Source organism: Galeopterus variegatus, unplaced genomic scaffold (genome assembly GCF_000696425.1).
Source record: "Galeopterus variegatus unplaced genomic scaffold, G_variegatus-3.0.2 Scaffold2626, whole genome shotgun sequence".
In the NCBI taxonomy this organism is placed as follows: domain Eukaryota; kingdom Metazoa; phylum Chordata; class Mammalia; order Dermoptera; family Cynocephalidae; genus Galeopterus; species Galeopterus variegatus.
Window position 1 is genome coordinate 46,949 of NW_007728737.1, and position 22,124 is coordinate 69,072.

At 40.8% G+C, this 22,124-nt stretch overlaps 1 protein-coding gene across 1 annotated transcript in view; it reads left to right on the plus strand.

Annotated features, from left to right (window-relative positions):
- MICU1 (mitochondrial calcium uptake 1) overlaps nucleotides 1-22,124 on the plus strand; it is a 105,317-nt gene that overhangs the window by 37,690 nt on the left and 45,503 nt on the right. Inside the window, exons 3-4 of the mRNA XM_008582484.1 lie at nucleotides 1,371-1,508; nucleotides 18,031-18,139. Coding sequence (XP_008580706.1) covers nucleotides 1,371-1,508; nucleotides 18,031-18,139 — 247 coding nt within the window. The remainder of the gene's footprint in view (nucleotides 1-1,370; nucleotides 1,509-18,030; nucleotides 18,140-22,124) is intronic.

A 22,124-nucleotide genomic window follows, 5' to 3' on the forward strand; every position in this document is an offset into this window, starting at 1 on the left:
GCTAATAATAGCTGCTCCATAGGGCTGTTACAGTGATTAAATGAAAGAATATATGAGTGAGCTACTTGGCTCATAGTACATGTTCAGTGAATGGCTGCTATTATTAAAATATAGTTCTTGTGTCTTGCTCACTGACACAATCTCACTAGTGAGGAAACAAATTAAGGTGTATATCAACTTACCACGCTAACTGAGGAAATGAGAATTCACTCTTAACTACTTACTTCCTTACTTTTTGTTTCATGTGTAAATATTATCTCCCTACTAGATTCAGGTGAAATCTCTAAGGTTAGAGAGCAAATTTTCTCCTTCTTTCCTGTACCCCACAATGGCTAACACAGTGCTAGACAACTAAGACATTCAGGAAATGCTTGTTGACATGACCTTACTTAGCAACATCTAATGTCTATGTTTACCCCTCTTAGGAGATAGGATTATACCCTGCAATGGAGGAATCTGAAAGTTTCTCAGTAACTGTTATTTTTCAATAAAACCCTGAAGAAATTTTACCATCTTCAAATTGTTTTGCTTTCTAATTAGTTACTGAGCACATCTTTAGCCACTTTATTATTTATGTGTTTATAAGTATCATTAACATTGCAGCTGGGACTGAAATAACTTTCTTGTCTCCATTTTAAATGAAAATCTTATTTTTTTGATATCACTTAGATTAGCTAGAGGTCCTTTATACTTAACTTTTCCACCTGCATATTTAAATATGTTTAATGATTTTTCAGTATCTTTGTGGTGAGCAAGTCTAATGAAGGCACCCTACACTCTGTGCATTTTTTCCCCAAGCCCTATTGATGTCCTAACATTTGGTTACTATTTGGGGAGAAAACTTGAAAATGCATTACTCTTCTTTAAAATTCTTAAACGTCTGAGTGTATGACAATATTAAGAATAGATTGAGGAATTGATATGACTTTACATGTGCATAATTGATCAAATTTGTAATAATTAGCTTTTAAGCTTCTCTGAGGAACAGGGACATGGTGATCCAAAGAGCACTTATTACTAATAATGGCATGAATTTGTATGGAGCTTTAAAATTGTTTTTATCCCCAGAAGAATGCTCCTGATCTATGAGGTGTGCGAGATTCTGTAAGAGTTCTGTTTTACCTGTGAGGAAATTGAGGCCCAGAGTAGTTGGGTGACTTTCCTGAAGTCATAGTTAGTGGCAGATCTGGGATAAGAACCTAGATTTTCTGTTTCTGAGTAGTTTTTCAGATCTTGCTGAGAATTATACCTCAGAAATACAGTCCCAGCATCAACTGTTTCCTGCAGTCTCACATAATTGATCATTCTACATTCCCTGTCAAAATACTTTCCATTTGACTGCAACAGCACTCTTTCTGTTTCCCTCCCAGTTTGAACGCCATGACCCTGTGGATGGTAGAATTACTGAGAGGCAGTTTGGTGGTATGCTGCTAGCCTACAGTGGGGTGCAGTCCAAGAAGCTGACCGCCATGCAGAAGCAGCTCAAGAAGCACTTCAAAGAAGGAAAGGTACGTACCTTCGGCTAGAGGAAGAAAAGAAAAGAAAACATAGGAATGTATGTTTTTTGCAAAGGTGCTAACATAATGGTGAGAGTGTGTTATGAACCAGGGATTTTACAACTAATTCATCTCCGGTATCCAAGGTCCAAAGGGAGAAAAAAAACGAGCAATGGGTGAGGAAGAGGAGAGAGTCCAGAATAATCCCAGGTTTCTTGTTCAGGCAAAGGGTGGCACCAAGACATGAGACTGTGAATTTTAAAAGAGGGGCTAGTTTAGAAGGGAAAATGAAGAGTTCAGCTATGGACATCTTGAATTTGAAATGGCCGTGGACTATCCAAGTAGAGATAATCAACAAGCAGTTGGAGTTCTGAGGCAGATTTGGAAATCATCAACACACTGTTAGAGTTAAAACTGTGAAAATGGATGAGATGGCCCACAGAGGGTATTATACAGAAAAGAACTGTGGGCCAAGGACGGAATCCAATGGAACACTAACACTTGGAAATCCAGTGCAAATCTAAGCAGCTCGGGGTAGGAAATCTAGAAGAAATGGTTAAAGAAATACATAGAGAGAGTAGTGAAATCAAAGCCAAGGAAGTAGAGGGTTCAGGAACTGAGGGGTCTACAGTGTCACATGCAACAGAGAGGGTCCACTAAGAAAATGATAGCATTGGTTTTGGTGAAATGTTAGTAACTGGTGACCTTGGGAGAGCTGTTTCATTAGAGTGGTCTAGTTGGAAGGCATATTAGATGAAAAGTAAGGAAGTAGAGAAAGAGGAAAGAAGCAGAAAAGGCAAAAGAAAGAAGAAGAGACTATGGTCAGGGAAATTGCATATGCAGAACTCTGAGGCACTATGTTAATCTGTTCTGACTGCTACAACAAAATATCACAGACTGAGTCGTTTTAACAACAGAAACTTACTGGAAGTTTATGATGAAGGTGCCGGCAAATTAGGTTTCTGATGACATCTCCCTTCTTGCCTTGTAGTTAGCCTCCTTTTTCATATGTCCTCACATGGGCTTGCTTTAGTGCATGCGTGTGGAAAGAGAGAGAGAAAGCTCTTTGGGATTTCTTCTTATAGGACACTAATCCTATCAGTTTAGGGCAGCATCCTTATGACCTCAATTAACCTTGTTATTTTCTCTGATGCCCCATCTCCAAATACGGCCACACTGGGAGTTAGGGCTTCAACATATAAATTGGCAGAGAGGAGGGGAGACACAGTCAGTCCACAACAGGCTAGACAGACAAACCTGGCATGTGTGAGGAAGTGAAAGGAGACTAGAATGGCTAGAGCATACTGAGCAAGGAGGAGAGTGGCCTGAGATAAGATCAGAGAGGGAGACAAGGGCCAGAACATGCAGGACCTTGTAGGGATGAAGGGAGTTTGGAGTTTATTCACAGTGCACTGGGAAGCTATTAAAGAGTTGTGAGCAATGAAATGCCATGGCCATATGTATGTTTAAAGAGATGATCCTGGCTGCTTTGTGGGAAATAGCTGGGAAAGGAGCAAGTATAGAAGCAAAAAGACTGATACTAAGGTTATTAGAGAATTTAGGAAGAGATGATTTAGAGTTTTTTGAGCACAACTGAGACTAGAGACCATGGATTTGTGGTAGCACTAGTCAACACTGCTCTCCTATACCCTTCCATACCAGCTGCACCTGGTGTGGGAAAAGAAAACAACAGATGATAGAACTGAGTCAGCACCTAGATGGGATGCTGGCAGGATGGACAAGCTGAAGTAGAGACCATACACACACATACACACACTGCAGTGCTAGGGCTAAAACCGAGATCATCTCATTCCCAGCCCAATACCTTCCCACTGGACAATGTTTACCATCTGGCCATGACCAGAAAACTGACCTGCACTGAAAATTTTCAATGAGAGATTGCCAAGGTAGTGTGGTATGGTAGATGTGAAGCTGGAAGACTTGAGTTCAAGTGCTGTCTCAGAGATTTCCATGGTCATTAGACAAATTACTTAACCTTATTGGCCTCATGAATTGAGAGGCTTGTCCTAGATGCTTGCTATAAGGACCCTTCTAGCTTTAAAAACTGAAAATAAGAAATAGCATTGCTAGTATTTGTCCCAGTTTTCTTAGTAAGTCTTTGTGTCTAAGAAATCCTGCATGAATAGCATTGTGCCTAGTTGGTGGAAAGCATTTTGTATGAGCCAGACTTTTTCCTCCCTGTCTTAGATATTAAAAAGCTGAAAGGACCTCTGAACCAGGCTGTGGACTGCAACTGAGGACAGGCTAGGCTCTGATAGAAAATGTCAGCTACTCTGAACTCAGTCTAGCCTGTTCCCACAGCAGGTGTTCTCTTGGCTGTGGGGAAAAACTCATCATTAAAGGAAAATGACAGGGAAAAATATTTCTCTCCCAGGGAGCTCTTTTATACTACTCAGTTCCCAGCTCATATCTGTTGGAAATTATAATTTCAGAAAATTTATTGCATATGTTTAGATGGATTTTTTTAGCCCCTTTGCTGGAAGCATAGTGTTTGCATTAGGAAAGTCTCCTTTCTTTTGACTTGACTTATTTTTAAAAGTTGATCCAGACATTGATTTGACTTTAAATTAACTATCTATCATGATATCTATCATGATATCATTATTATATATTATTTACTCTATAAATTAATAGGAATTTATATTTAAAAGCAGTAAATTGGGTGGTGGAGATATCCCCCTTGCAAATTGGGTGGTAGAGATATCCCCCTTGAAGGAATAGAGTAAGCCTAGAGCAATGTCTAGGCTTTGGCAGTAGTTAATTTAGGACCTGACAACCTTGCAAAAGAGCTGTGAAGTGAAAGAACAAATTTTGCCATAAATTGGGTGGTGGAGATATCCCCCTTGAAGGAATAGAGTAAGCCTAGAGCAATGTCTAGGCTTTGGCAGGAGTTAATTTAGGACCTGACAACCTTGCAAAAGAGCTGTGAAGTGAAAGAACAAATTTTGCCAGATGATGAAAATCTGGGGTGCTGAATTACTTCTGGCCCAGAATTTCTAGCTTGCTTTATCAAAGAGATTAAGATTGATTGTCCTCTCATGTTGATTAAATAGTTTGTGAACAAAGCTATTAACTAGAATGAGAGTCAACGTAGGGCCTTTCTCCTGAGGTTACCAGTCCGTCTCTCTAGGACCATTTCCCAGTAATGGGGAATCACCATCTGCTTTTTAATTGCTTCTTTTTTTCCACTTTGTATTTATTAACATGAAAATGTAAGTTTTTACTTGGCTTACGTTAATCACTTTCTGTGTGGGGTTCTGTATCAAGATATCAAACCAGAACTAAAAGATTGAAGGCCCTAGTGGTGGTATTGAGTAAATATTTGCATATAACTTAATGACTATGCAATGCTTCACAGCCATTTTTCTCTGTCTTTCTAACAGCCTTGTTAGATATCATTGTGCCTTTGAGAATACAGAGACAGAGAAAGAGAAATTAATGACCCACCCAGAGTCTGGACTGAAATGCAATGTTTCCTATTCCAGATCTTGTCCTTTCCGTAGCAAAGTGCTATTTCTCCTAACCAGACTCTTCCTCTAAAGCAATGCTTCTCAGCTTGGAGATTTTTTTTAAATGTGGTTGTTGGGGGCCCTTTTCATACCAATTAAATCAGAAGCTTAGAGGGTGGGTCCAGGCATCAGAGTTTCTTAAAAGTTCCCTAGGTGATTCTAATGTGCAGCTAGGCTTGTGAGCTACTGCGCTAGAGATGCCATGCTCCATCAGTGTCTCTAGCTGTTTTATAGCCTGAAGAATTAGGGAAACTACCAAACTTGAGGAAAATTACTCTACTGAGGCTGTGAGCAACCACCATATTTTTATTTAACAAAGAGTTTTCTGAGACTTCATAAATGTAGTTCACAGTGGTGATCCTCTGTATTTATATGTATAGAATCACAAGCTTTAGCAATTTGTAGCCCCCACAACCAGGCATGCCAACCACTGCCACGGGGCCTGCCTGGAGTCCTGAAGTATGGAGCCGAGGGCCACCACCCCCACCCTCAACCAGGCAAGGAGCATGCCAAAAACACCACTTCCACACGGGTGACCCACCACAGCCGCCACAATAGCCATGGCTGCTGGACACCACAATAGTAGCCACAGCCACCAGGCAGGTGGCCCACCAGCCACTTGACTGCATTGAAACAAGGAGAATCACCAATGGAGACCAAAAAAAAAGAAGAGGATGTCTCTCTCCACAAAGCCCACTCCAGAGTAATAGAAGAAGCATCTGCTCTATCATAATAGTGGGAGACCTGAACACCCCTATCCCAGCACTGGACAGATCATCTAGGCAACAAATCAACACAGTAACCATTAATTTTTCTGAAGGAGAGGTGGAAGAGGGGGAGGGAAACAGGGATGGGGAGAGACTGCATAAGGGGCATAAAGAATAAGTATGATTGTTTTTTTAGTAAGTACGACCTGTAATAATGAATATGCTAGTAATATTAACTTGATCAACATATGTTGTACACAGGTGATAGTAGTCAACATTGAACCTCAAAAAGATGTATAATTAGTTATGCTTCAATAAAAATAAATTTAATAATAATAATTTATAGGGTTAAGGATGACAAATCAGTTTAATGGCAGACATTATCATGTGAAAGACACTAAGCCAGGTGCTGTGAGAAAGATAAAAGATAAAGACCATCCATTATCCTTAAGAAATATATATTGTCTATAATAGTCAAGAGAAAAATATGTATGCAAAGAACTATATAATTTCATATCCACATTCATATTCAATATTTACTGACCACCTACTATGTGCCAAGTACTCTTCTAAATATTGGGAATATAGTAGTGAGCAAAGCAATGTCTCTGCCCTCAATAGAGTTTAGCGTTCTTAGTGGAAGGAAATAGATATTACCCAAATAAATATAATACAATACAAGGAAACTCACTCAACTTTGAGCCGCTTGAGAGCAGTGTCTTACTCATCGTTGCATGTTCTCCATACAGTGTCTCATAGGCACATGTTTGTCAAATGCAATGATCGGTGTGTTAAGTACTCTAATAAAGGTATGAAATCTTTTCGGAGTACTGATGAGGAAGATTAGAGCCAACTGGAGAGACTGAGTAAGATTTCTTGGAGGAGGTACAGTTTGAACTTGGCCTTAAGCAGAGTAGGATTTTGATAAGCAGAGGTTATAAAGGTATTTGCTTTTGCTAAGTGTTTCATAGCCCTATCCCCAACAGCTTTCTGTGTATATCATTGCTTACTAATACTGCTACTGCCATTAAACAAGGTTAGTACTTATCAAACAGTTCTAATAAAATTATTAGATAATTTTTCATAGTAACTGTGGACAATATACATGTGAGCTCTCCTTATTCACTTATTCTCAGATATTTGAGAGTTGAACTACATTACTCATCCGTGGAATATCAGATTCTAGAAACACTGCTAGCATACCCCTTGAAAAACTCTCACTAACCCCAGTTATTAGGTGCCCACCAAAGTCACTATAGTATAGCGCCTGAGGTGTGGCCATAAAACTAAAAAGACTGGAAATCTACTTTCCTAATTAGCTTTTTCTTTTTTTTCTCTTTTTTTTACTTTTTAGCTTTGAAACCTGTACTTTCCCCAAAGGATTACTAAGTTGTGAATTACTATTAAGAGAGTTAATTTTATTAATTTTCCCTTTTTTTTTTTTTTTTTACTACACAATGAGTTTCATATACCTCAACCTTTCCCGTTTCCTATCTCTCAGGGTCCTACACAAACCAGAGAAGAGAGTCTATTTCAGAGCTTATAGAATAAGTTCATTACCACTAGTTCTATAGTAATGGGCCTGGAGCTTGCTAAGGACTTCTGCCTACCGCTTACTGAATACCTCCTACATACTAGACATTTTATGTATCTTCTCAATTATCACAAGTTTGCTTGGTAGATAGAATCCTCATTTTTCAGATGAAAAATACTCTTCTGAGCCTTTGTTATTTACCTGAGATCACACACTGTCTTAAGAAGTGGCACCAGGATTCAAAGCCAGGACTGTCTTATTCCAGAGTCCATAATCTTCTGACTGATGATCTGTTTTTTGCTACTCCTTTTTCACCATCATTTGAATAAGTGCAAGATTTTGGGGAAACAGGAAACCAGAGTTGCCAGGCTTCAGCCTACAGTTCTTAGGGAGATAGCTAGAAAAGTAATTATGGAAGCAGATGGTGGAGGAGCTTAAATTCTAGGCTAAGAAGTTTGGGGGGTTATCCAGTTGATAGTGGGAAATCACTGACATTTGTTGAGCAGGAAGGATGAAGATATGGAGAAAATTATATTTCAGGAAGATTAGATACTTGTAGAAATCTAAGTAACAGAAACGGTATAATTTCCTCCACTGCCAGGCAGTAGTTAAAGTGAAGTCTAGGGTTTGCAGTAGGAAGATGTTTTATTAGAGCAGGATGGGTATAGTAATACCTCTGAAAAGGTGCCCAAGAAATTGGTAACAGTGACCACATGCAGGGTGGGAGACTGGAGGACAGGATTGAGAAAGATGCATATTGTATAACATTTTATACTATATTCATATATTACCTGGTGTAAAAATATTAGTTAAAATTAAAAAAAAAAAGCAGGAGACTGAGCAGAGGATAGATGATAAGATTGATGAGAGGCATGGCACATAAGGGAGGAGGAAGGAGACTATTTTATCTTTTCAGTGGGCCATAGAGGGAACTTGGGCAATTGGATTAATTCCCAGCAGATGGATTTGCTATGACTGATTAAAAGACAGGGCAAGGGAATCATCCATTACAGTGTGTTTGCACTCATCCATGGCCTGTCAGCACTAGATACCTGGCTTTATAGCTAACTCCAGAGGAAGCCAAATTTTCCTTACCCCTTTTCTCATTTATTCTAACTGCTTTTTTTAAAAAACAACTTTATTGAGGTATAATTTATATACCAAAAAGTCACTCATTTTAAGTGTACAATTCATTGAGTTTTAGTAAATTTATAGTTATGCAATCATTACTGCCATCCAGATTTAGAACATTTTCATCACCATAAAAAAAATCCCTCATCTAGTTTTCAGTCAAGACCCATTTCCGCCCTAGCCTAAGGCCACCGTAAATTAGCTTTCTGTCTGTATAGATTTGCCTTTTCCAGACATTTCATATAAATATGATAAAATAATAATGTAGTCGTTTGTATCTGGCATCTGTTACTTAGCGTAATGTTTTTAAGGTTTATCCAGTCAATGCTTATATTACTAGCTTGTTACCATTTATTGCTGAATAGTAAGTAGTATTCCACTGTTTTTGGATATACTACCTTTTGTTTATTCATTCACCAGTTAATGGACATTTGAATTGTGATTTGTCTATTTTCTCTGTTTTGAAGCGCAAAGTTTTTAAATTTTTGATAAAGTCTAATTTATCACTTTTTTTCTTTTATGGATTATACTTTGGGTGTCATACCTAAGAACTCTTGCCTCACTCAAGGTCATGAAGATTTTTCCTCCTATGTTTTCTTCTAAAAGTTTTATTAACTGCTTTTAGTTTTGAAAGACAATTCTATTTGCCTGCTTGACAACTTCCTAATGTTAAATTCATTTTTTTTTTTTTTTTTTTTTTTTTAAAGATGACCGGGAAGGGGATCTCAACCCTTGGCTTGGTGCTGTCAGCACCACGCTCAGCCAGTGAGCCAACCGGCCATCCCTATATAGGATCCGAGCCCGCGGCCTTGGTGCTATCAGCACCGCACTCTACCGAGTGAGCCACAGGCCGGCCCTTAAATTCATTTTTAAACAACCTAGAGAAGTGTCTCTACTATCCAAAAACTACTGTAAATCATATTTTCTCTTTTCAGTCACTTAGAGCCCAATTTTATGTAAGTCCATCTTTCCAAAGGTAGATAGATAAGCAGTTTGTTGTACAATTGGTCATCATGATGTCAGAGGTAGGGTCCAGGCTGATAGTCAGCCTCAACCTGTCCAGTCCTCTTACCAGGTCCTTGACTACACCACAGGGAAGAATTCAAGAGCAGTCACAAGAGACAGTGAGAACAAGCTTAATAAAATAGATAAGAAATACAGGTTCCACGGAGAGAGTACAGCATAGCTCCAGAGACTGAGCAGTGCCCACACCAAATTTAACACAAAAGTAAGTTCAGTACAGACACCAAGTCTAACATAAAAGCAAGAAAAACTTATGTAAAGTTCAGTACAGAGTGCAAGCTGACTCAAGAGAATGAGCCTGCCTGCTTGAAAGATAAGTTAGATGCAAAGTAATGTATACACACCTCAGCTAGCAAAGTGCGGGTTGCCTCCAGGAAAGTGAGCAACAACCCCATCTTCAGCTGGGATTCAGCTTTTATAGTTTCTCCATCTAATGAATATTCAACTAAGTGGGTGGTTCTCAGTTATGTAACATTTAGTCTTGCACATGCTCAGTTGGTCTCTTCCTGGAGCATGTTCATTGGTCAGACCCTATCAAATGCAGCAGGCATATTTGGGAATATTCTGCGCTGTCTATGGAGCATGCCCAGCCACTGGAATTGCATAAACCAGCCCTTGTGATCTCATTTTCCCTATGCTGAAAATAGGTCTAACTGTTAACAGTAACTTTCCTCCAGGGGAGAGCCCAGCGGAGGGGGCCAGAAACCTCAGGGAGTGGCTGGAAATTCAGAGGCATGTCCTGAAACCCAAGCCCAGGGAAACTGAGTACCTCCTATATCAATATGATAAGATAACTCCTCTATCTTGCAGTTCACCATAGTATGTTAAGAATATCCCTTTGATACCAAGCCTAGATATTTTCTTTTGACTACTACATCTGCAGTTCAAGTCACCTGCCAATAGATTGTGCATAAGCTCTTGCTTTCTGGTCTGAACAATTCAACCTGTAATAAACATATCCTTTCACTTTCCATTTTACTATCCACAAAGCTCATGTTAGTCTTACTCTAGTTTTATTCTAATAGACCTCTGGATTTTTTACTAGTAATTACCAAGAAAATAAGAGTTTTGTGCCTGGCATCATCTTTTGTTTAAGGAGGCTTATCTAAATTATAAGCTCCATAGAAGGGGAATGGACCTCTCTCCCACAACCAGGCACACTGAGCCAGTGCTTCAGGACCCACCCAGGGACCTGAGGCATGGAGAAGGGGACTGGACCTCTCTCCCACAACCAGCACACCACACTAGCACCTTGGGGCCTGCCCAGGGACCCAGGGCATGGAGAAGGAGACCAGATCTCTCTCCCACAACCAGGCACACTGAGCCAGCACCTTGGGGCCCACACAGGGACCCAGGGTATGGAGTCGGGGACCGGACCTCTCTCCCACACCAGGCACAACATGCCAGCAACTTGGAGCCCGCTCAGGGACCCCGGGCAAGGAGAAGGGGAATGGTCCTCTCTCCTACAACCAAGCACATCATTCCAGTGCTTCAGGGCCCGCCCGGGGACCCAAGGCATGGAGAAGGGGACTGGACCCCCCTCCCACAACCAGGCACACTACGCCAGCACCTTGGGGCCTGCCTGGGGACCCCGAGGCAAGAAGAAGGGGAACGGACCTCTCTCCCACAACCAGGCACACCAAGCCAGCACCCTGGGTCCCACCCAGTGACCTGAGGCATGGAGCCAGGAACCGAACCCTCCTCCCACAAAAAGGTGCACCACACCAGTACCTCGGGGCCCACCCAGGGACCCGAGGCATGGAGAAGGGGACTGGACCTCTCCCACAACCAGGTACACCAAGCCAGTGCCTCAGGTCCCTCCCAGTGACCTGAGGTATGGAGCCAGGGACTGGACCCTCCTCCCATACGAGGCACAAGACTCCAGTACCTTGGGGGCCCACCCGGGTACCTGAGGCATGGAGAAGGGGACCGGACCTTCCTCCCACAACTAGGCATATGGCGTCAGTGCCTTGGGGCCCACCCAGAGACCTGGGGCTTGGAGAAGGGGACCAAACACACCCCACAACCAGGCACACCACCAGTGCCAAGGAGCATACCAAAAACAGCACCTCCATGTGGGTGGCCCACCACAGCTACCACAATAACCATGGCTGCTGCAAAAGCGGCTAGACGCCACAGCTACCACGCAGATGGTCCGCCAACCACTGGAGTGCATTGACACAAGGAGAGTCACCAGCAGAGACAAAGAAGAGGATGTCTCTTTCCACAAAACCCATTTCAGAGTGACAGAAGAAGCATCTGCTCTATGATAATATTGGGGGACCCAATCACATCTCTCAGCATTGGACAGATCATCTAGTCAACAAATTAACAGAGTAACCATTATTCTTTCAAAGGAGAAAAGAAATCTAGGGTAATTAGAGGGGGGAGAGCGAGGGAATGGGGGAAGGGGAGAAATTGGACAAGGGGCATAAAGAATAATTATGATTTGTAACAAGAAACTTGCTAATAAAAAATAAATTTAAAAAAAGAAAAGTGATCATTGTGCATCTTAACAAAAAATGTTGGAACTTTTGCACACTACATTGAAATATAATAATAAAGTGGGGAAGGGCCAGCCTGTGGCTCACTCGGGAGAGTGTGGTGCTGATAACACCAAGGCCACGGGTTTGGATCCCATATAGGGATGTCCGGTTAGCTCACTTGGGAGAGTGTGGTGCTGACAACACCAAGTCAAGGGTTGAGATCCCTTTATCGGTCATCTTTTAAAAAAATAAATAAATAATAAAGTGGGAAGTTGTTCATTTAAAACTGTCATATGCATCAAATAATAAAATATTAACTGGCCCATGTCCAATGCACTGTTATTTCACTCACTGTTCTTGGCATAGTGCTGAGTGATTAGTAAGTGCTCAAAATATATTTTTTCATTTATCTATGTAATAAAGGCAAAGTGTTATATATTTAAATTTAGTAGTGACATAATGTGCTTTGTATTCCACTGTTTTTCTAAATCATCAAATGAATAGCTACCCAATTCAGATTGTTTTCTCATGTGTGTGTCCTCAAATAATTCTCAGCATAAGCCCTCTGGTCTTGAGCTATAGTATTTGATGTTTCAGGAGAAATTAACTAACAAACATTAGAAGTTGTTTGCAGAGTGGGAAACATTTCCTCTGCCATGCCCTTTCTTTTTTACGAATTTTAAACCTTTTAGCCTCAAAAACCCTTCCAATAACTTAGTCCCATATCTCTCCACCCTCTACAGGAAACTATACCTTTATAGAAAAATAAAAACTTTAGCATGCTATGTGTGTGGTGAAATATACATAACATAGGATTTACCATTTTAACAATTTTATTTTTCTGCTTGTCTTTCTCATGTTTTTTTTTCTTTTTTCTCTTTGTTATTGAAACATAGTTGATTATACATATCCGTGGGGTACAGAGTTGAATCTCAGTACCTATGTGCAATATGTGATGCTCAAATCAGGATAATTAGTATATTCAACATTATGCAATGTAATAGATTTTCATGGCCCTTTACAAGATCCTCCCTTACCCTCTCCCCCTCCCCCTTTCCCACCTCTCATTACCTCAGTTCTGTTCTCTCCTTTTGAAAGTTCATTGTATTATTGTGATTGTTGTATCTTTCTTCTTTTTTTAAATTTATTTTATTTATTTGGTTTTTTTTTTTTTTGGTTCCCACTTATGAGTGAGGACATGCAGTATTTCTCTTTCTGTGCCTGGCTTATTTCATTTAACGTAATTTTCTTAAAGTTCATCCATGTTGCTGTGAATGGCAGTATTTCATTCTTTTTATGGCAGAATAGTTTTCCATTGTATATATACACCACATTTTCCTTATCCAGTCATCCAATGACAGGCGTTTAGATTGTTTCCAACTCTTGGCTATTGTAAATAGAGCTGCAGTAAACATGGGAGTGCAGGTATCCCTTCAACATGATAATTTCCAATCCTTTGGGTATGTACCCAGCATTGGAATTGCTGGATCATATACCATTTTAACCATTTTTAAGTGTACAGTTCAGTGGCATTAAGCACATTCACATTGTTATGCAGCCATCACCACCATCCACCTCCAGAACTTTGTTCATCTTCCCAAACCGGAACTCCTTACCCATTAAACAATAACTCCTAATTCCTACTCTCCCAACCCCTGGAAACCACCCTTCTGTTTTCTGTGTCTATGAATTTGACTACTCTAGGTACCTCCTGCAAGGGTAATCATACAGTATTGTCCTTTTGTGGCTGGCTTATTTCACTTGGCATAATGTCTTCAAGGCCCATCCATGTGGTAGCTTGTGTCGGAATTTCATTCCTTTTAAAGGCTAAATAATACTCTATTTTATGTATATACTGCATTTTGTTTATCCACTTATCCATTGATGGACACTTGGGTTGCTTCCTCCTTTGCATGTCTTTTGGTGGAGGTAGGAAGGAAGATGGTATCAGTGTATAACCCACAAGCAGTGATGATGTAGAACCTGTACTTCTAATCCAGTGGGATTCTTGTCTGTAAGGTTGATTCTAGCCTAGTGCTTACACTGAATAGCATACTCTGGCATCCTTATAAGGAATGAGCCTTATCTCTGGGTGCTCTAAGTCAAGGTCAAGAGAATGACTTCAAATTAAGGAATAAGTGGCTTTCAGACAAGATGGCAAAATAGACGATCCCCAGTATCACTCTCTACCACAAATCAACCAATTTACAACTATTAAAAAGCAATGACAGCCAAGCTGGGGCCGCTAGAGATCAGGGGAAGATGAGGAGAGACCTATGAAGTGCATGAAGGCAGGAGTAGCCACAATGAGAGAAAGAAAGAACTGCTCTGACCATTTCAAGCCCCGGCCACTGCAAGGTTAGAGCTGGTGAGTGCACAGAGCAGGAACTGGCAAAAGCTTGGGGCTATGCCCTTTGGATGAAGTTGCTTGGAGTTGGCAGAAGAGAAGAGGGCCTTGGTGGCCCTCAGGCCAGCAAGACCACTAGTAGGGTTCTCATGGACCCACATAGGAGCAAGGAGCCACAACAACTGAAAAAAGGAGCCACTCAGAGTTTGGTGAGTCATCATAAGGGACCAGTGCATGACCCATCCCATAGGAAGTATTTGGAGCACGGGTGGTGGGGGAAATAGGCCCACTGAGAGAACACTGGGACACAGCAAGGACAGCTGATCTGTCCCCCAGTCAGCACAGGACCACTCAGTGGAGACTGGTCAGGAATACAGAACTGCAGGGGGTGCAGTTTGCTGAAAACACTCAGGCCCAGTCTGGAGTTTCTACACAACCCAGGTGTACCGGATCTCACAAGACCCAGAAGTACCCATAAAGTCAACCATTAAAACCTGAGCTGCACAAAAAGCCTTCCCCGGGGAATCAGCAGCAAAGCAAAAAATATTGAGCTCAACCGCAGAGTTCAAGTACTGGTCCCCACAGGAATTCTCCCATTTTAGAAGTAAGCAAAGGGCAACAAATTACTTCCAGTGCAGAGTTTGAGTGGTAGTTACAGCAGATGATCCAACACAGAACTGAAAGAAAAAACTACCCACAGACCAGAGACAAGGCTTGATATTAACTAGTAAAAGTCTCATATCACCAAAGAACACCTATAAAACCTAGAAGGACCAGAAGTCCCCTGGGCTACTGTCAGGCTAGGGCTCACAGACCCTTCATCCATTGTACAGACTGAGTACAGACCCCTCACATGCCCCACTAGGTCACCAGACCCCTCACGTGCCCAGCTGGGTCACCAGACCCCTCACATGCAGGTCATGAGCTAGTTAATTGGGAAATATCCCAGGAGCCATTGGTAGAGTTGTCCAATGCGAGCTCAGTCCTCAGCTTCCTCAGCAGCAGCAGCAGCAGCAGCTTACAGCAGCCTCCAGCAGCAACAGCCTCCAGCAGTAGTAGTGGCCTCCGTGTGGCCCCCACAGAAGCATCCTGGGGGCAGGGGCACTGTGGATCAGAGCCATTCGTCCTTTATAGTTAAGTCCGATAACCCAGGAACACCTGGGTGGAGTCAGACAACCAAAGAACACCTGGGCTCACATGCACAATTATGTTAGACAATAATCAAGGAATACCTGGGCAAGATTCTGAACATCTGAGAGACCCTGACCATTTATCTTCACTTTTGCTACAGCAACTAAGCTAGGGAGGGGGAAGGGCGAGGGGCCTGAGCCATCCCTCTAACACCTGCAACCAGTCCAGAGGTCACTTTTGCTACAGCAACTAAGTTAGGGAGGGGGAAGGGCGAGGGGCCTGAGCCATCCCTCTAACACCTGCAACCAGTCCAGAGGGTGGGGGACCGAGGGCCTCAGCCATGCCCCATTGACACCCACAACCAACCAGTGACGCCCACCAAGCCGCTGCAGGAAGTGCCCCGAGCTCTTCCGAGCTTTGGCAGTGGGGGGCTGAGGGCCTCGCCCACACCTCCCCAACACCTGCAACCAGTCCAGCAACGATCACTGAGCTGCCACAGGAAGTGTCCTGAGCTCCCAGGCTGGGGTAGTGGGGGCGGTGAGGGCCTCGGCCATGCCCCCCCAACACCTGCAACCAGTCCAGCAATGATCACTGAGCTGCCACAGGAAGTGTCCTGAGCCCCCAGGCTGGGGCATTGGGTGGGGGTGAGGGCTTCAGCCATACCCCTCTAACATCTGCACCCAGCTCAGCAATGACCAGGCCACTGTTGGAAGCCTCCTGGTCTCCCATGCAGGAATGAGGGGAGTGCTACAGGCCTCAACACCACCCCTCCTCCTTCCTCCTTCTCTCACCCTATTTCCTTCCCTTTCCCCTCTCCCCCTCCCACCTAGCTGCTCCACAACAACATCATAGAATGTAAAAAATATATATATATTAATAAATAAATAAACTTTAAAAAAATTAGGGAAATAGTATGTAATGTAGGCCTTCCAGTTCACTGTTAAAAATTATGGTGGTTGGTACGCATAGTAGGTACTCCATAAATGTTTGAATGAATGCTTAAATACAAATGCAACACTGTTAGTAATTGCCAAAAAAAGTAGCACAAATAGAATGGATAAGCAAATTATCATATAGTCACATAATGGAATACTTCATAACAATAAAAATGAACTACAGATATACACAAAAACATGAACAAATCTTAAAGAGAGAAGCTGTATGTTGCAGAATACATACTGCATGATTCCATTTATAAAGTTCAAAAACAGACTAAATTAAACTAGTTTCTGTTTAAGGGTGCAAAAATAGGTAGTAATGCTATTTAAAAAAAAATAAGCAAGGGGAAATGAAACCCCTGATAGTGATTATCACTGTGGGTAGGAGTGGGAGGGGACTTACAATTGGGAAATGGCATTTTGGGGAGAGGGAAGGGGACTTCTGGGATACTGATAATATTCCATCTGTTCCTGGACCTGAATGGAGGTTCTGTTGTTCATTTTCAGCAGTTTGTCAGGTTGTACATTTTTATTTCATGCACCTTTCTATGTAGATATATGGTGATCATATTCCAGAAGAAAAAGATTTTTAAGTTCTATGATTCTAAGGGAAAAAATAATAAGAGATTATGTGACATAATCATACAAATAGTATTTTACCTCTCAGTTTGATTGACAAGATAAGAAAGATACAATTAACCCAATTTGGAAAGTACCAGGAAAGAACTATAGATTGTCTGTATTAGGTTTCCTTATACCGAATTCCTGATGTGGGTTCCTAGGCTCTGTAGTTGGGGGCAATGGAAATTGGAAGAAGAGCAGCACTCAGTAGAAGCAAGTCAACATATGCAATCCATTAAACCTGATGCCTCATTAAAAGGCATTAACCTCAGGTCTAGGACATATTCCAGTATCTTCACTTCTTAGAAACTATTCTTTTGCATCACAGCATGATGTTTGAGAAGTGGGGAAAAGACAAATAGGACAAATCTTCCTCCCTGTAAAGGAATCCTGGTAGCCCCTGTTTACACAACTACTTTCTCTTGAGCCATCCTAGAAAATAGAATTAGAGGTTAGCAAATCTTTGAACAGCTTTTGAAAAGGATTTCTTCATTCACAAAATTTCATCAGGTTAAAGTTAAGTGGCAAATTACTTCATTAGTAGCTTTTAAATTGAAATGATGAACAGCTTCCTCAGTGCTTGCTAAATACTGAAGCCCTTTTCCTGAATATCACTGACTTTGGTGATTCTTTAATTAGCTTAAAGCCTCGAAAAGCTTAGCTGGACTGTGAGCAAACTATTAAAATGTAAGTCCTGACTCTGATCCTTCTTCGTAAGATGTATAACAGATCAAGTGGCTACAGCCTGTTTAAGAAGTGTCATAATAGATAGTGTAATTAATTGGAGAGCACAGTTAGAAATATTTTCGTTATAGATATCCAGCCATCACTGTAAGCAGCTTTCTGTCAGATTTTACACATAAGGGGAAGGTAATTAGCCAGTTTACCTTTCTCAGGGTAAAATTCTAGAGTTTTGTTCCTCTTTTGTGTACAAATTTGACATTCCTTGACTAATTTATTCAGTCTCCGTTCTAGACATGAGCATAAATTTCTGATTTATAGACATGAATAACTGCCTAGTTCTCTGCATTTTGTGTTGCTTTTTGTTACAGGTCCTGTCTCACCTTGATGTCTCTCCTCTTTCAGGGTCTGACATTTCAGGAGGTGGAGAACTTCTTTACTTTCTTAAAGAATATTAATGATGTGGACACTGCATTGAGCTTTTACCATATGGCTGGAGCATCTCTTGATAAAGGTAATGAAACCTGTAAGTTTTTTCTTGAAGGTATAAACGTTGAATCTGTAATCTATTAGGTGTCTGCCCCTCCTTAACAGTAAAATGTAAATTCTCGGCATTGTTTCTTGATTTGCTTTGTTTCGTTGACATTTATGAGCCTTGCATTTCACCCTGAGATGCCAAGCTCAGCAAATATATTTTCTTGTGCTAAAGGCTGTAGTCAGGGCAGATGCCCATCTTTAAATGATTAGCCTTGGAAATAGGCATCTAAGCCAAGGCATAGCACATGAAACTGCTGAACACTCATCTGAGCCAGAATCATGACAAATATAATGTGAAGCTAAAATCACTATGCAATTAAATTTATGTCTTTGGTAAGAAGGAATGGTTTGGTTTATTTCTTAAAATTTGGGGGTTCTTTGTTTTGTTTTGTTTTTGGTGGGGGCTGGCCGTTTTTTCCCTCAGTAGAGCATAGAGCTTATAACACCAAGGTCAATAGTTCAAATCCCCTTACCAGCCAGCTGCCCAACAAAGATAAAATCATGACTGACTGAGAATAGCACCCCCTGTTGGCTTACTTTATATAAATTCAGTTCTTTGTTTTGTTTTGTTTTTGGTGGGGGCTGGCCGTTTTTTCCCTCAGTAGAGCATAGAGCTTATAACACCAAGGTCAATAGTTCAGATCCCCTTACCAGCCAGCTGCCCAAGAAAGATAAAATCATGACTGACTGAGAATAGCACCCCCTGTTGGCTTACTTTATATAAATTCAGTTACAGTTTGTACAGGCAATGTAAGAAAGCGGAGGAATTGAAAACAGAGTTGTGAAAAAAAAAGGAAAAAAAAAAAAAGAAAACAGTTGTTTTCTCCCCCAACATTTTATTATGAAAATTTTCAAACATTCAGAATAGTTTAAATAATTATTTTAATAATATCTATATATCCAGCTCAATTAACATTTTGCTGTTTGCTTGATCATATATCTATGCATATTTTCATCCCTCTATTCATCAATCATTATTTCTTGATGTGTTCAAAGCTGCAGATATAAGTGTACTTCACTCTTAAATACTTCAGCATGAATATTACCTAAAGTTGAATATTTGTTTAAAGTCCCTTCACAGTCAGTTTCTGCCCTGACTCACCAAGTGGCAACCTTGATTCTGTGTATTTTTCCACCATGGATTAATTTTGCTTGTTCTTGAACTTCGTACAAATGGAATTAAACAATGTACACTCCTTCTAAGGTTTCTCTCAACATAATGTTTTTTTTTTGTTTGTTTTGTTTTGTTTTTTTCCGTTAAATTTTATTTTGTCAATATACAATGTATATGATTATTATGGCCCATCACCGACACCTCCCTCCCTCCTCCCTTTCTCCCCTCCCCCCCAAGAATGTCCTTTCCGTTTGCTTGTTGTAACAACTTCATAAAAGTATAGTTGTTATATCTTCTTCCCCACCCCACCCCCGGGGTTTTTTTTCGTTTTTATAGCTGAGTAGTATTCCATTGTGTAGATATACCACATTTTCTGTATCCACTCATCCGATGATGGACATTTGGGTTGATTCCAGCTCTTGGCTATTGTGAAGAGTGCTGCAATGAACATTGGGAAACAAGTGTACCTTCGACTTGATGATTTCCATTCCTTTGGATATATTCCCAGCAGTGGGATAGCTGGGTCGTATGGTAGGTCTATCTTCAGCTGTTTGAGGAACCTCCAAACCATTTTCCATAGGGGTTGCACCATTGTGCATTCCCACCAACAGTGTAAGAGAGTTCCTTTTTCTCCGCAGCCACGCCAGCATTTATCTTTCAGTGTCTTTTGGATTTTTGCCATCCTAACTGGGGTGAGATGGTATCTCAGTGTGGTTTTGATTTGCATTTCCCGGATGCTGAGTGATGTTGAGCATTTTTTCATATGACTGTTGGCCATTTTTATATCTTCTTTAGAGAAATGCCTGCTTAGTTCTTTTGCCCATTTTTTGATTGGGTTGCTTGTTTTTTTCTTGTAAAGTTGTTTGAGTTCTTTATATATTCTGGATATTAGTCCTTTGTCAGATGTGTATTTTGCAAGTATTTTCTCCCACTCTGTTGGTTGTCTTTTAGCTCTGTTAATTGTTTCTTTTGCTGTGCAGAAGCTTTTTAGTTTGATATAGTCCCATTTGTTTATTTTTCCTTTGGTTGCCCGTGCTTTTGGGGTCATATTCATGAAGTCTGTGCCCAGCCCTATTTGCTGAAGGGTTTCTCCTATGTTTTCTTTAATAAGTTTTATTGTTTCGGGGTGTATATTTAAATCCTTGATCCAACATAATGTTTTTGAAATCCATCTATGTTGTTGTGCGTATCAGTAGTTTAATCCTTTTTGTACAATGTTGTATTCCATTGTATGAATACACCACAGTTTGTTTATCCATTCTTCTGTTGATGAACACTGTATTAGTCTGTTTTGTGCTGCTATAACAGAATACCTAAGACTAGGTAATTTATAAAGAACAGAGATTTATTTGGCTTAGAAGTCTGGGACAGCTGCGTCTGGTGTGGGCCTCATGGCAAGAAAATGGCAGGCAGCCGGCAGGTACAAGCAGATCACATGGCAAGAGGAAGCGAGAGAGAGAGAGAGAGAGAGAGAGAGAGAGATGGGAGGTGCCAGGTCTTTTAAACAACCAGCTCTCATGGGAACTAATAGAGTGAGATCTCACTCAGGTCCCCCTCCCCCAGGGAGAGCATTAATCAATTCATGAGGGATCTGCCCCCATGACTCAAACAGCTCCCAAAACTGCCACATTGGGGATCAGGTGTCCACATGAGTTTTGGTGTGGACAACACATCCAAACTCCATCAGTCAGCATGGCTGTTTCCAATTATTAGCTCTCTTCGGTAAAGCTGCTATGAATGTTCTTGTGCAAGTCTTTTGAGGACATGTATTTTTCTTTCTGTTGGATAAATACCTAGTAGTGGAATTGCTGGGTCCAAGGGAAAGTATTTGGTTTATAAAAACTGTCAGACCCTTTTTCACAGTGTATCTTTTTATACTCCCAACAACAAAAGTACAAGAGTTCAAGCTGTTCACATTCTTGTCAACAATTTATGTCAGTGTTTTAATTTTAGTGATTCTGGTGTGTGTTATAAAAGTATCTCATCATGGTTTTAATTTGTTTTTCCCTGATGGCTTCTGCTGTTGAGCAGCTTTTTGTGTTCTTGTTCAGATACCTTCTTTGGTGGAGTGTCTAAGCTTTTTATTATGTTCCTTGGGGTTTTTTTATGGAATTGTAGAAGCTTTTGATATATTCTAGATACAAATTCTTCATCAGACATATATTTTGTGACTATTTTCCTAGTCTGAGGCTTCCCTGTTCACTTTCTTAAATTGTGTCTTTTTGTGAGCTTAAGTTTTTATTTTGATGGAGTCTAATTTACCAAATTTTTATTTTTTTGATTATTGCTTTCTTTTTTAAAAAATATTTTATTTTATTTTATTTTATTTTGTCAATATACAATGTGGTTGATTATTGTGGCCAATTACCGAAACCTCCCTCTCCCCTCCCTTTCCCCCCTCCCTCCCAACAATGTCCTTTCTGTATGTCGGTCGTATCAATTTCAAGGAATTGTAATTGTTATGTCTTCTTCCCCCACCCCCACCCCCCCAGTTTTTTTGTTTGTTTATTTATTTATTTTTAGCTCCCACAAATAAGTGAGAACATGTGATATTTCTCTTTCTGTGCCTGACTTGTTTCACTTAATATAATTCTCTCAAGGTCCATCCATGTCATTGCAATTGGCAGTATTTCATTCTTTTTAATAGCTGAGTAGTATTCCATTGTGTAGATATACCACATTTTCCATATCCACTCATCTGATGATGGACATTTGGGCTGGTTCCAACTCTTAGCTGTTGTAAAGAATGCTGCAATGAACATTGGGGAACAGTTATACCTTTGACTTCATAATTTCCATTCCTCTGGGTATATTCCCAGCAGTGGGATAGCTGGGTCGTATGGTAGAT